Source organism: Myiozetetes cayanensis, unplaced genomic scaffold (assembly GCF_022539395.1).
Source record: "Myiozetetes cayanensis isolate MyiCay16 unplaced genomic scaffold, myiCay2020 scf2-11, whole genome shotgun sequence".
Lineage (NCBI taxonomy): Eukaryota > Metazoa > Chordata > Aves > Passeriformes > Tyrannidae > Myiozetetes > Myiozetetes cayanensis.
Window position 1 is genome coordinate 112,928,768 of NW_026087411.1, and position 12,632 is coordinate 112,941,399.

General features: G+C 45.3%; 1 protein-coding gene across 6 annotated transcripts in view; it reads right to left on the reverse strand.

The window, feature by feature from the left end:
• Nucleotides 1–536: 536 nt before the first annotated feature.
• Nucleotides 537–12,632, reverse strand: part of MSRA (methionine sulfoxide reductase A) — a 246,367-nt gene continuing 234,271 nt past the window's right edge. For all 6 annotated transcript variants that reach the window (XM_050314806.1, XM_050314804.1, XM_050314808.1 and 3 more), the window contains one exon: nt 537–1,529. In XM_050314806.1, coding sequence (XP_050170763.1) covers nt 1,365–1,529 — 165 coding nt within the window. In that variant the 3' untranslated portion in view covers nt 537–1,364. The remainder of the gene's footprint in view (nt 1,530–12,632) is intronic.

Here is a 12,632-nt window from a genome sequence, read left to right on the forward strand (position 1 = left end):
GACACATGTTCTTCAAACTCAGTGATCAAGACAGCCTCCAAAAAAATTAGGGAACACATGAGAGGCTCAAGCTCATGCTTCCCACTGGGAAGTATTACGAGCAGCAATATGGATGGGACAAACCAATTCCCAACCCTCCTAAGGAAGCTGTTTGGCCTAGGATATTCCACAGCATGGAGTGACAGAATAGCCTGATTTGGAATGGACCCCCAAGGATCATCAAGACCAACTCCTGGCCCTGCACAGGACAGGCCCAACAATCCCCACTGTGTTCCTCAGAGTTGCCCAAGCACTCCTTGACCTCTGAACCCCCAGGATCCCATATCAGTTTTCTCCCCAATATTCCACCTAATCCCACCCTCTGGCAGTGGGAAGCCATTCCCCCTTGTCCTGTCCCTCCATGCTCTTGTTAATATGCACAATAATAGAGATTTCAAAGTCCTGGTGTTTAATTAGCAAACTGCAGCCTTTTATAATATTTGATTTTTTTTTTTTTAGATCTACCCAGATATACTTGGAACACAACACAAACAACATTTTTCTTCTCTTTTTCTGTAATTTATTGCAGTGCAGGAAACAAAACTGATTTCTTTTTGTTTTGGAACTGTCAAGAAGCAACACTTTACAATTTGGACTTTCTCTTACTAAGATTATTTCAGAAAACAGGCACTAGAGGTGATCCTAGAAAGCAGAGTTGTGGGACAATTACTGATTTTATCAACTCATCATTCCCAAAGACACCAAATTACAAAGTGGTGATAGTTAAAGAGCCCAACCATGTCTCCAGAAGTCAAAGCTCTCAAAACACCTGCAAATTCATCAACCCAAGGAAATCAACATTTCTGAAGGCATGAGCTGTGCAAAAGCAGTTGGGGATGCAACCACCTCCTAATTCCTCCTTTTAACAACACTTGGAGCCGAACTTGGAGAAGTTTGAATCTCTTTCCACCTCTCCAGATTCCAAGGAGACCCTGTGAGCTCCCTAGAGCAAGAAGCCGTGTTGGCCAACGGGAGCAATTTCAGCCTCTGCTCTGGCTTTTAATCTCGACGAAGGAGATGCTGCTCCAATTACAGAAAACTTCCCCAACAGATTCCCAAATCTTTATGCTCTGATGGTGTGGATGCACTGGAGCATCTACCAGGGTCGATGGTCTTTTCCCAACCTCCCTAAATAAAATTTTTTGCCTCTACTTTGGTCTTTAATGCCGATGAACGCGAAGCTGCTCCGATCACGGAAAACCTTCCCCAAGCGATTCCAAAATATTGACGCGCTGATGGTGTGGATGCGCTGGAGCATCTACCACGGTCCATGCTCCTTTCCCAAACTCCCTAAACCAAAGTGGAGGTGGTGGAGCAAGCACAGGCTACTTCTTGAGGCCGACGGGGCAGGAAATCCCCGTCCCCCCGAGGCCGCAGTATCCGCCGGGATTCTTGCTGAGGTACTGCTGGTGATAATCCTCGGCGTAATAAAACTCGGGAGCCTCCCGGATTTCCGTGGTGATGGCACCAAAGCCTCCCTCCGTCAATACCTGTCAGGAAAGACGATGGAAAGCCATTAGTGGTTTGCTGGCTGCTCTGCTGATGAATGACATCGGGTTTCCACCCAGAAGGAGCCACAGGCATCTCTACTGGATCCCATTTGCAGCATGTCCCTGAAAGCCCTTTATCCCTGCTCTCCTGCTATTTTGCTCAGAGACATTGCAGGCTCCAGAGCAGGCACTGGTGAGGCCCCAGCCCCTCTTAATGGCTCATTTGGTTAATTTGCTGTGGCCACACATTTATTCTCTTTATTAACCCTGCCAGGGTCTCTCAACAAGAGTGGGAAACAAATGTGAGAGCACGCTTTGATCCATCCTGGTCGTGCCTTGCAGTGCCCAAAAACCTCACCTGGCAGGTGCCTCAGCTTCAAAATGTGTGATCCACTCCCCATATCCTCATGCCAACAAGAATTTCTGGGTGGAATTTTAACCCTTCTGGGAAATAAGAGCATTGGGGATTTGTTCACAGAGTTGCTGCATCCCCTTTCTTCAAAAAGACCGGTTCCATCCTGACCAGAAAGGCAGTTTTAAGGCAAATTATGGCTCATTTCAGAAAGATTTGCCAACACATGGACCAAGAGCAATAATCACTTTGCAGGGAGAGAAGACAGAATGTGGGTGAGGATTTTAAATTTAACTTTAATTTCTTTCTGATCTCTCCTAACTGAGTTTGGAACTCCTGGGAGGTTTCTGACAGAGGGAATTTCTTTTTAAGATGGATTGCTGTGGCATTTTCCCTCCTGCATTGTCCTTTTCTAAGGGAAATGGTAAACACCAACTTTTTGGAGCCAATTCTCATCTCAGTGGGGACATAACTTGTGCTCACTGAAGTCAACACAAACCTAATGAGCACTTTAATTAGTGTCAGGCTCCTGGACTTGATGATCTTGGAGGTCTTTTCCAACCCAATCTATTCTATGATTCTATGATTCTATGATTCTATATTTTTTTAAGTACTGGATGTAGATAGAACTGATTGCAATCAGCCAGATTGACAGTAAGATCGACTATAAGCAAGAAGGGTCAGCATTTAGGCTTACCAGAAAAATATGTGCTATAATGCTAATAAATAAACCAAATATAGGGAAATCATCAGATGGGACCACAAAACAGAGCTGGTTCTACACCATCAAATCCAACTTCTTTCATCATGACAGAATGAATGATAACGCCTTGATCCCAACAAACATTGGTTATGAAAGATCTTTGGAGGTGGGGATCCTCCAGTTTCCTAAAGGAGACCATTCCAATATTTCCCACCCACTTAGAGAGTTTCTCCAGTTAAACCCACTACTTTAATTTAAGCCCACTGTTTTTCTCGTGCTCATCATGGATGTGAAAAGGAAATCATTCCCTTCCTCTTTACAATGCTCTTCTACATCCTCAGCTGGGGACAGAGAAAGATGACATGCAGTGGAAATAATGGAAATAATGCCAGCTGGCACTTAAATAACAGGATCAAAAAGTCCCAAATTTGGGACCAAAAAGTCTTCAGATTTCCCACAACAAGGTTCCCCAGATCCTGCCTCAGCACAGCTAAGCCCTGACCACACTCTGACTGCAGCTCCTGGACTTTGCAGAGCCTTAGTCTGATTTATTCCCATCATTTCACTGTCTGGAGGATTCATTTTGCTGCATACAGTTTTCAGAATCTGTGACTGACCTATCTGGAGAGCTCCTGAGTTCCCAACCTCACATCTAAATTCTCAGCCCAGCTTAGGAAGAAGTTGACGAGTTAATTAATTGTGTTTGAACACAGGGTGGAGGGGGAGCAACAAGCCCAATTTCACAGGAATCTGCCCTTATTTCCCCATGTAAAATCACCAAACAGTGTTTTTCATCTCTGGGATACACTTTGTCCCAAGGGAATCAGGTTATTTACCTGTCAGACCTGTCAGTGAGGAAGATAAAAAACATGAAGGTTTCGTATCACAACACGTCGGCAACGAAGAACTCGAAGAGGTGTCAACAGAACTGCTTCTCTAAAGCACTATTTCACTTACTTTCCAACCTTCCCAGCAAAGAAAAACACTTTTGAAATTATCTTCACTCCAGAAAGATGGCACAAAGTCTGTCATCACAGGCATTAGTCATTCCTTGCTGCTGCAAATCCATGCAAAATTGGTTCTCCCCCTTAACTGAGTCATGAGGACGCGGCTGGAGGGGGAGAGATTTTTTTTCCACTGTGCAAAACAGTATTTGTTACACATTTTTTTACCTGGGACTTTTCCATCACTGGCCTCATTTTGTCAGTTAGGGAAGCCATTCCGTTCGATAAAGTACCACAAGGGGGCATAAACAGCATTTATCCCTTTCACAATCGCCAGCACTCTTGTTAAAACACCCAGTAAAGCAGAAGTCTTGACGACTCATTACACTGCACTTCGGTCATTAGCAAAAGATCCCAGCCCCGTTATCAGAAGCAGTGGGAACCCCAGGCTCCTACAACTCCGCCAAACACCTGGAATGTTTGGATTATAAAGGGGAAAATATTTTCCTCGCCCTGACTATGTCGACCGAAGATAAAAACAACCCTGGGAAAGGTGGTGAAGTTCACGATGTGCTGGCTCTGGCACGTGTAAATCAGCCCACTCTGGGTTGATCTCCTGCCACTGAGGCAGGATTTTCTAATTATAAATATAATTTGATGATAATCCTGTTCTGGAAGAATTTTTAGTCCTCACTGTCTCAAAATTCCGGAGCCATCAGACAGGACCTCCCATTACTGAGCTGCAATTAACCCTTTTACTCGGTGCAAGGAATTTTTAAGGAACTATTGGATCATTTCCTCTCTCCAATATTCCACTGCAATTCAAGGGGAACTCATTCATTCAAAGGATTTTTGTGGGTTTTGTCACAGGAGAGATCATGCAATCACATTTATGTTGGAAAAGCCCTCTAAGATCATTGACTCAAATTGTTAACCCAGCACTGCCAAGTGGCTACAAGACCACAGTGATCCTTTAACTTCTTATAATCCATCCCAAGACCTCTGTCAGGTTCTGAAAGTGAGGGGCCAAACAAACCAGAACCCAAAGCTCACCCAGCTGCAGAGGGGACATGGCCAGTTTGGGACACTGGGAGAGATGCTGGAGCAGGAACACAGACTCATACAATCACTGAGGTTGGAAAAGACCTCCAAGCTCCTTGACATGTCCAAGCCAGCGCTGAGAACTTCAGCACAACCAGTTTTTTAAACCACCTGTCTTTTTAGCATGTAAAAGATGTTGTGTTTGATGATTTTCTTAATTTATCATAGATTATGAAAGTTTATTTCCTGTTGTTTGCTTTAAACTTCTTGCTTAACCACTGGATGACCAGAGGATGTCATCACATCCCCTGGCACAAAGATAAGAGTTGTAGAATGGTTTGGACTGGAAGGGACCTTAAAAGCATCTCATTCCTGCCATGGGCAGAGACACCTTCCACTAGCCCAGGTTGATCCAAGGCCAATCCAACCTGGCCTTGGACACTTCCAGGGATCCAGGGGCAGCCACAGCTTCTCTGGGCAACCTGTGCCAGAGCCTCACCACCCTGACAGCCAAGAATTTCTTCCTAATATCCCATCTAACCCTGCCCTCTGGCAGTGAGAAGCCATTCCCCCTTGTCCTGTCACTCCAGGTCCTTGTAAAAAGTTTCCACCTTTCTTGTGGACTCACTTCAGGTACTGGAAGGCCACAATTAGGTCACCCAAAATCCTTCTCCTCTCCAGGCTGAACAATCCCAATTCTCTCAGCTTTCCTCACAGGAGAGGGGCTCCATCCCTCTGATCATCTTGGTGGCCTCCTCATATAATTCCTTATTCACTCCCTTGATTTTACACCTTAATCCTGCTCATTCCTGTCTTCAGCCAGATCCACAGGCTTGGTCTCCCCATCCCATAACCCAGCTCAGCCTCCCTCACCCTTTTCTACATCCCTTCCAGTTCCACGTCACCGCTGCTTTCACTGGGATGACTGGAATTACGCTCTGTTCAAGAGCAGCACCACAGATTTATTGTACTTACATCTTCCTTTTTATTCTCCCTCTCTTTCCCAGTAATTCTTAGCATTCCACTTGCCTTCCTGACCTCTGCTGAGCACGGAGCAGATGTTTTCCAAGAACCATCTGCAGTGACGCCATCGCCTCCTTCGCGGGCTAATTTAAACCCTGTCATTGTGCCTGCACTTGACTTTTATCCACATGGAATTTCAGCAGCTGTTTGATTGCCCAGACATTCAGATTCTTTTCCAGCTTTTTTTTTTGTAGTCATGTCTAGTTTACCTTACCTGGAATAGCTCTGTACCATCAGCAGGTTTTGGTGCATCGCTGTTGTCTGTCTCCCCCTTTTTCAGCCCTTTTATGAGGATATTGAACTGCACAAATTCCCAAGACAGGTTAATCTCCGTGCACTGAAAAAACCTGCACAGTTATTTGTGCCTTTTATTTCCTATTTATAGCTAATCCTTGTGAAGTGCCTGGAGAATTTGGAGTGAACTATGCCAAGAAAGCACAATTCCCTTGCACCTCCAAATACTCGAGGCCACCGACGCTTTGATTTGCTGTGCTGAAGATTCCAGGAAATTTAGGAGAAGGGTTGAACCCCACTTGTAAATCTGACAGAAAAGCTTTAAAATTGGGTTTGCTAAATGAAACCATTTAATTTTCTGAGCAGAGGCATTAGTAAAGCAGCGGAGTATTAATTGGCTTCGAGCATTTTGTGGCTTTTAATAAAAGTGGCATCATCCTGTGTTTGATTCAATACAGACTTTCAAAACAAGTTTACAGCAGCAGCCAGTTTGTCTCATGTCCCAGGAAGTCATACAAAGGTGCTGTGTTTCTAAAACCTCCTCTCAAATCACTGCTGTTGAAAACACTACAGAGCATCTTGACACAGGTGACAGCTTCTGCTTCTGTATCCTCACTCATCCCTGATATCAAACTCCAAGGCACATCTCACTGTGCTGAGGGTTTATATAAAATCTGTAGGGCCTTTATTATGAAGGCTACTGAAAATTTTATACCATCAGCAATAGCAAAATTCAGCTCTGCTTCCAAAATCACTGAGAACTGAAGGAGCTGCACTATTTCAGCTGAAGACCTGCAGGAATTTGTTCCATGAACTTGATCCTCTGTAGGATGTGTATATCCTGGATACACGATTACTGTGATATTTTTAACTGGGAAACAACTTAACTGACTTTGCCAGGTTTGTGGATTTGTTGCTGGCAGATTTGGGAGCGAAAATTTAGCTCACTTGATCCAGAGGAACTAACTTGGGTCCACAGGGAACAACACGATGAGTAGCATAAGGCCTTAATAATGTACAATTAAAAATGTTTTATTTATCCTTCATTTGTTTCCTCCTTCTCCTCCTTCTCCTTGTCCTTTTTGCTATATCACACCTCAAGTATATATTATTTTAAATTGTTTCCTTTGTGCTGCCCTCAGTTGGCTGGAGCACCTCAGTTTGTCACGCTGGGCCCAGTCTTCTCCACGTCACTTACTGATGTTGGCTTTTCCAAATTATTTTATGCCAGCAACCTCTGCAAGCCCTGGAACGGGCTAAAATCCTGTTTATCTGGTAAAATCTGCATTTGTACCTACGTAGGAGACCTCCTTTTGGATCCTGCCAAGGAAAATGTGGGAGCAGTGGCTGGCAAGTGAAGTCCATCCCCATCTACCACACTGGACTGGGACCAAATATCCAAATTCTCCTGTTTCCAGATACCTCCTCACAGTGGAGTCCATGATATGGATATATCTGAGAGGTGCTGCAAGAATTGATCAGTTAATGCTCTGCACAGGGCTTTGGAGTGCTACATAATTAGCTAATGCTCACACAGGCCTTTGGAGCGCTTCAGAATTTCTAAGTATTAATAATATCCTTGCAGGGAAGCTGTCTAGGCTCAGAACCCACTTTGCAGCGTGCCTCTGGCAGATCTGGGAATGATGGAATTATGTGGGTATAAATTCTTCATCCTTCATAGATTGGATATATGGAGCTAAGAGCAGAAATGGCAAAACTCATCAACTCCAAAGCTTTCCTTGGTCTTTGCTGGGATAGAAAACAAACTGTTACGTGATGACATTGTAGTCACACAGAATGATCTGAAGACACAAAGATCATGGAAAACAATGGAATAGTTTGGGTGGGAAGGAACTTAAAGCTTATCTTCTTCCACCCCCTGCCATGGGCAGGGACACCTTCCACTAGCCCAGGTTGCTCCAAGCCTCGTCCAACTTGGCCTTGGACACTTCCAGGGATCCAGGGGCAGCAACAACTTCTCTGGACAACCCCACCCTCACAGCTAAGGCCTCCCCACCCTCATAGCTAAGAATTCCTACCTAATATCCCATCTCTCCCTGCCCTCTGGCAGTGGGAAGCCATTCCCCCTTGTCCTGTTCCCCCATTTCTTGTCCCCAGTCCCTCTCCAGCTCTCCTGGAGCCCCTTTAGGCTCTGGAAGGGGCTCTCAAGGTCTTCCTGGATCCTTCTCTTCTCAGGTGAAACCCCCCCAGCTCTCCCAGCCTGGCTCCAGAGCAGAGGGGCTCCAGCCCTGGGAGCATCTCCGTGGCCTCCTCTGGACTCTCTCCAGCAGCTCCACGTCCTTGTGCTGCTGTTCCCCAGGGCTGGAGGCAGCTCTGCAGGTGGGGTCTCACCCGAGCAGAGGAGAGAGGGAGAATCTTCTTCCTCATCCTGCTGCCCACTCTGTGGGGATGCAGCTCAGGATACATCCTACAGGGACTATCCATTACCTGGCCAAAGAGGGGAGATGCTGTTACATGAACCTGCTGGAATTGTTCATGTGGAATTATCCACAGCAATGTGTTCTTCCAGTGCAGCACAGAGAAAATACAGATAAGAAGGAAATACAGTAGAAAAAGATGGTGGTGCAAAATCTAAGCTGGAGAATCCTGGTTCTCATCCACAAAACTCCAAAACTGACTTTGTCAGAGCTTTTGCCTATTGACAAAACTCTCCCACACAACAGAACACATCACAGCAGTCAAGTGAACTGAACCTGGCTGGAGACACAGCCCAGCAGCCTCGGGGGAAAGCTGTGAGTGTATTTATAGTGTGTTCCCTCAGTTTGAAGATCTGCTCCCTCTGAAACGTTTTCCCCTTAAACACTTAGCTCAGAGCAGCCTGTCTGGTCACTCCCTCCTGCCAGAGGGGAAAGGATTGCTGGGCTTGGATCTGCATCAGTCCTGCCAAGGTAAATCACAGCTGGCTGATAGCCTGGTATTAACATATCTGGGGCCCCAAGTGGTTGTGCTCAGAGGGTCTAGGAAGGATCAGGAGAGCAGTTAGTCTGATATTTCCTACTATTTCCCATCTGAGTTTGCTTCCCCATTGCCCACAGCAATCAGCTGTGCCAGCAGAAACAGCACATTCTTCCAGACAGGCTTGGTTGTACCTTCTAGCACTGGGAAAAGATGAGCTTTGAATTTGGTCTAAATTGTATTAAATGGGACTGACAGCAGAATAAAATCTATTTTTTCCTGTTGGACACTGCTCCTGTGAACGTGCACAGGAAGGAAGTTATATCCTGCTCTCCATCATATCCATCTAATTCTGGATTCAAAGCTTTTGCTCCAGATACTGCCCTGGTATAACAGGATCAGCTTGACCCACAGTCTTTACAAGCTTGACCTTCAGCATCGAGCTTCCTGAACACCCATCCTGCCTTCTCCAGAGGGAAGAGAGATGAAAGTGGGGAATGGCACCGGGGGGCATTTAGGAGGGATAGGAAGATAACATTAGCAAAGATAAAAGACATCTTGCTCAACCAGCATCTGGGAACTAATTAGGTGTTGAAGGAGCCATTGAGAGAGATGGAAATTCTGTTTGTCTGGCCAATTTTAACGCAGCCAAGCAGCCTTTTACTGCACATCCTGCATGGATAATTTATGATGGCTAAGAAAAGATGTGCCCCCTTCTGACTCCCAGTGATCTAAAGCTAAAATCTATTCCGTGGTTGGAGACAGCAGAGTCTCCTCCACTAATCACCCATCCATTACTCTCGGATTCCTGAAATAAAAATGGCCAGGGCCAAACTGAGATGGGGCCACGGCAAATGAAGCACTTGTGGAGCAGGTTAGTGCAGAACCTCCCACGCTGCTGACGACCACAAATGGTATCTCCTGGTGGTGGAGCCAGAGGAGCTGACTCAGGTCCAAAAGTAATGTAAGATCAGGCAACTCCAGGCTGCCTGTGGGCACAATAAAACCACTCCATGAATAAATGCCACACTGACAGGACTTTACCACCTCCATCAGCTCAGTTAGGTCTGCTCCACAGCAGCTGCAGAGTGCAGACTTCCCTGTGCAAAGGTGCTCCCTTGTGTGGGAACCACTGGCAATAAATGGAAGGCACTCCAATTATTTCTCATTCAAGGGAGGCTGCAATGTAGAAGTGAAAATGTTCATTTCACATATTGAACACAGAGGGCTCAGTTCAGCCCTGCCATCCTGTTGTTTTTTCTTGCTGAATTTATATCAAGTATTTCTTCCATGATATATAAGCATGACAGTTTCTCAGGAAAATGTATGAATTTTTCTGAGAAACAATTTATCTTTTCCTAAACCCATCCTGAAAAATCCAGAAATTACTTCTGTTGTGATTGGAGAGAAAAAAACTACTAAGCACGAATATTTACTTCCAAAATCATAAAAATTGCTCTACTGGAATAGCCTGAAATATCCTTGTCATGGAAATCGTTGGGCAACCTGTCACCTCTGCCACTTATTTTACCTCTAATAACAAGCTCTGCCTTTCTGTTCAGCCTCCCATGGCCATTAGTTTGTAATGCTAAAGCATTTCATCCCCAAAAAAGCTGGGAAATGATTTGTACTGTGCTGTCCACACTCTGGAGAGGTCAACAACTCACCTTGAACATCCACCACTGGACTCACCTACTAAAATACTGCTGCTGTCACCATTATTTTCAGGCTGTGTTGCTGGTTTTTTTATATGAGGAAATATCTCAGAGGGATCTAAGGTGGATCTAACACTCCTAACAATTTACAGCAAAGCTATTTGTCATGGTTTATATAGAATGTTCCACTCAAAACAGAATCATAGAATCACAGAATCATTTAGGTTGGAAAATACCTCTAAGTTGGAAAAGGCTTTGAGTCCAACCACTCCCCCAGCACTGCCAAGGCCACCAGTGACCCATGTCCCCAAGTGCCACATCCATGTGGCTTTTAAATCCCTCCAGGCATGGGGAATCCACCACTGATCTGGGCAGCTGTGCCAGGGCTGGACAACCCTTTCCATGAAGGAATTGTTCCCAGTATCCAACCTAAACCTCTCCTAGCATAGCTTGAGGCCGTTCCTTCTCATCCTGTCCCTCTTTCCCTGGGAGCAGAGCCCAATTTTCCCCTGCTTCCTCCTCCTGTCAGGGAGTTGCAGAGCCAGAAGGTCCCCCCAAACCTTCTTTTCTCCAGGCTGAGCCCCCCCAGCTCCCTCAGCCGCTCCTGGAGCTCCATTCCCTGCCCTGGACACGCTCCAGCCCCTCCATGTCTCTCTTGTCCTGAGGGGCCCAGAGCTGCCCCCAGAATTCCATGGACAGGTTCATCAGACCTCGCTGGTGCTCAAACACAGCTCAAGGAAAAGGGATAACAAAGGATGTAACTTTTTCCTGGGAAAGGAAAAAAATCAACCCCATTTTACTCTGGATTTCTGCATAGTCTGTGTTTGGGTTTTTTTCCCATGGAGATAAACACAGAATGGGAGAAGAGGAGCACAAAGATCCTTGGCTACCTTCTCTAAACATCAGCAAACAGAGGAAGGTGGATGGATCCAGCACGAGATTCATCTGAACACCATGACTTGTTCCATATCAAATGAAACATAAAATCAAGGTCCTTCCCAGTGGCTACAAAGCAGGGAGCACATCCCAGCGCTGGATCTCAAGGATCAGCACAGCTAAAGCTCTGTGAAACTTCCAGCTAAAATTCCCGCTCTGCTTTGAAATGGAAACCAAACTCTTGTGTCCCCAAACGTGTTGGCAGACAGCTGCTGCATTTCCAGCCTGGCTCTTTCTGACCTACGTGCCCAGCTGATTTCAGTGGAATATTTGCTGGATTTCTCATCCATGTAACGGATCGAACACTTTAAGGCAATTTGGATCCTTCAGGATGACAAATTGTTTCTGTTATGGAATACATGCAAGATTACTACTAAAATTCTATCTAAAATGGCTACCAGGCAACACAATTTTAGCCCATACCAAGGACTGAAAAGTCCAGAGAAAAGGAGCAGAGCATGTTTTAATCAGGAGACAACTAGTTTTCCAGCTCCTATAAATAGAAAAGGCTGGAAGAACGCATCCGACAAGCAGAAGAAAGTGCGAGGAGGGTAAAATTCCGCGGTGTTTTTGGCTTTGGACTTCAGAAGGTAGTGAGCATGAGATAGTGTGAAATACAAAGAAGCCTTTGTTGTTTACATCTGAAGTTTAAAAGTGGCACAGTGTGAATAAACAAAGGATGTTCCATGAAACCGCGGCAGGGACGCGCTCGCTCCGTCGGAGCTCCACAAACCGACACGTAAACAGAGGCATCGCCCCCGTGCTTTAAAAAAGGGAAGGGGGGAAAACTTTAAAGCCTCCCAGAAAAATCTCATTTACCCACACCTTTAGGGTTTTTTGATAGGCTTTTAAGTGGCAGAAAAAAAAACAAAACACCAGCTTAATAAAGCCCGAGATCTGGATCATTTAGCGTTTGCTTTCAGGTTGGTTAAGCTTCTTACGAACGATAACGGCGCACGTGCCTTGGAAAAACCTGAATTAGCTGGTTGTTATCTTTTCTGGGAAAATAAGTTTTGCTCTCAAGTGTTGGGATAATATCAAGTAATTTATTTTTTGGCAGACAATGAAACATACTGCCACGGTAATTCCTGATTATTTTACGGGAGCGTGCATTAAGATAATTGATAAGGACAGAATCTGAAGATACACAGATTTAATTAGATATTCAGGGTGATATTTCCTGTTGGGCAGTTATGTAGCACTGAATGTGAGTCATAGAACCATGGAATGGCCTGGGTTGGAAGGGACCTTAAAGATATCAGGGACACCTTCCACTAGCCCAGGTTGCTTCAAGCCCTG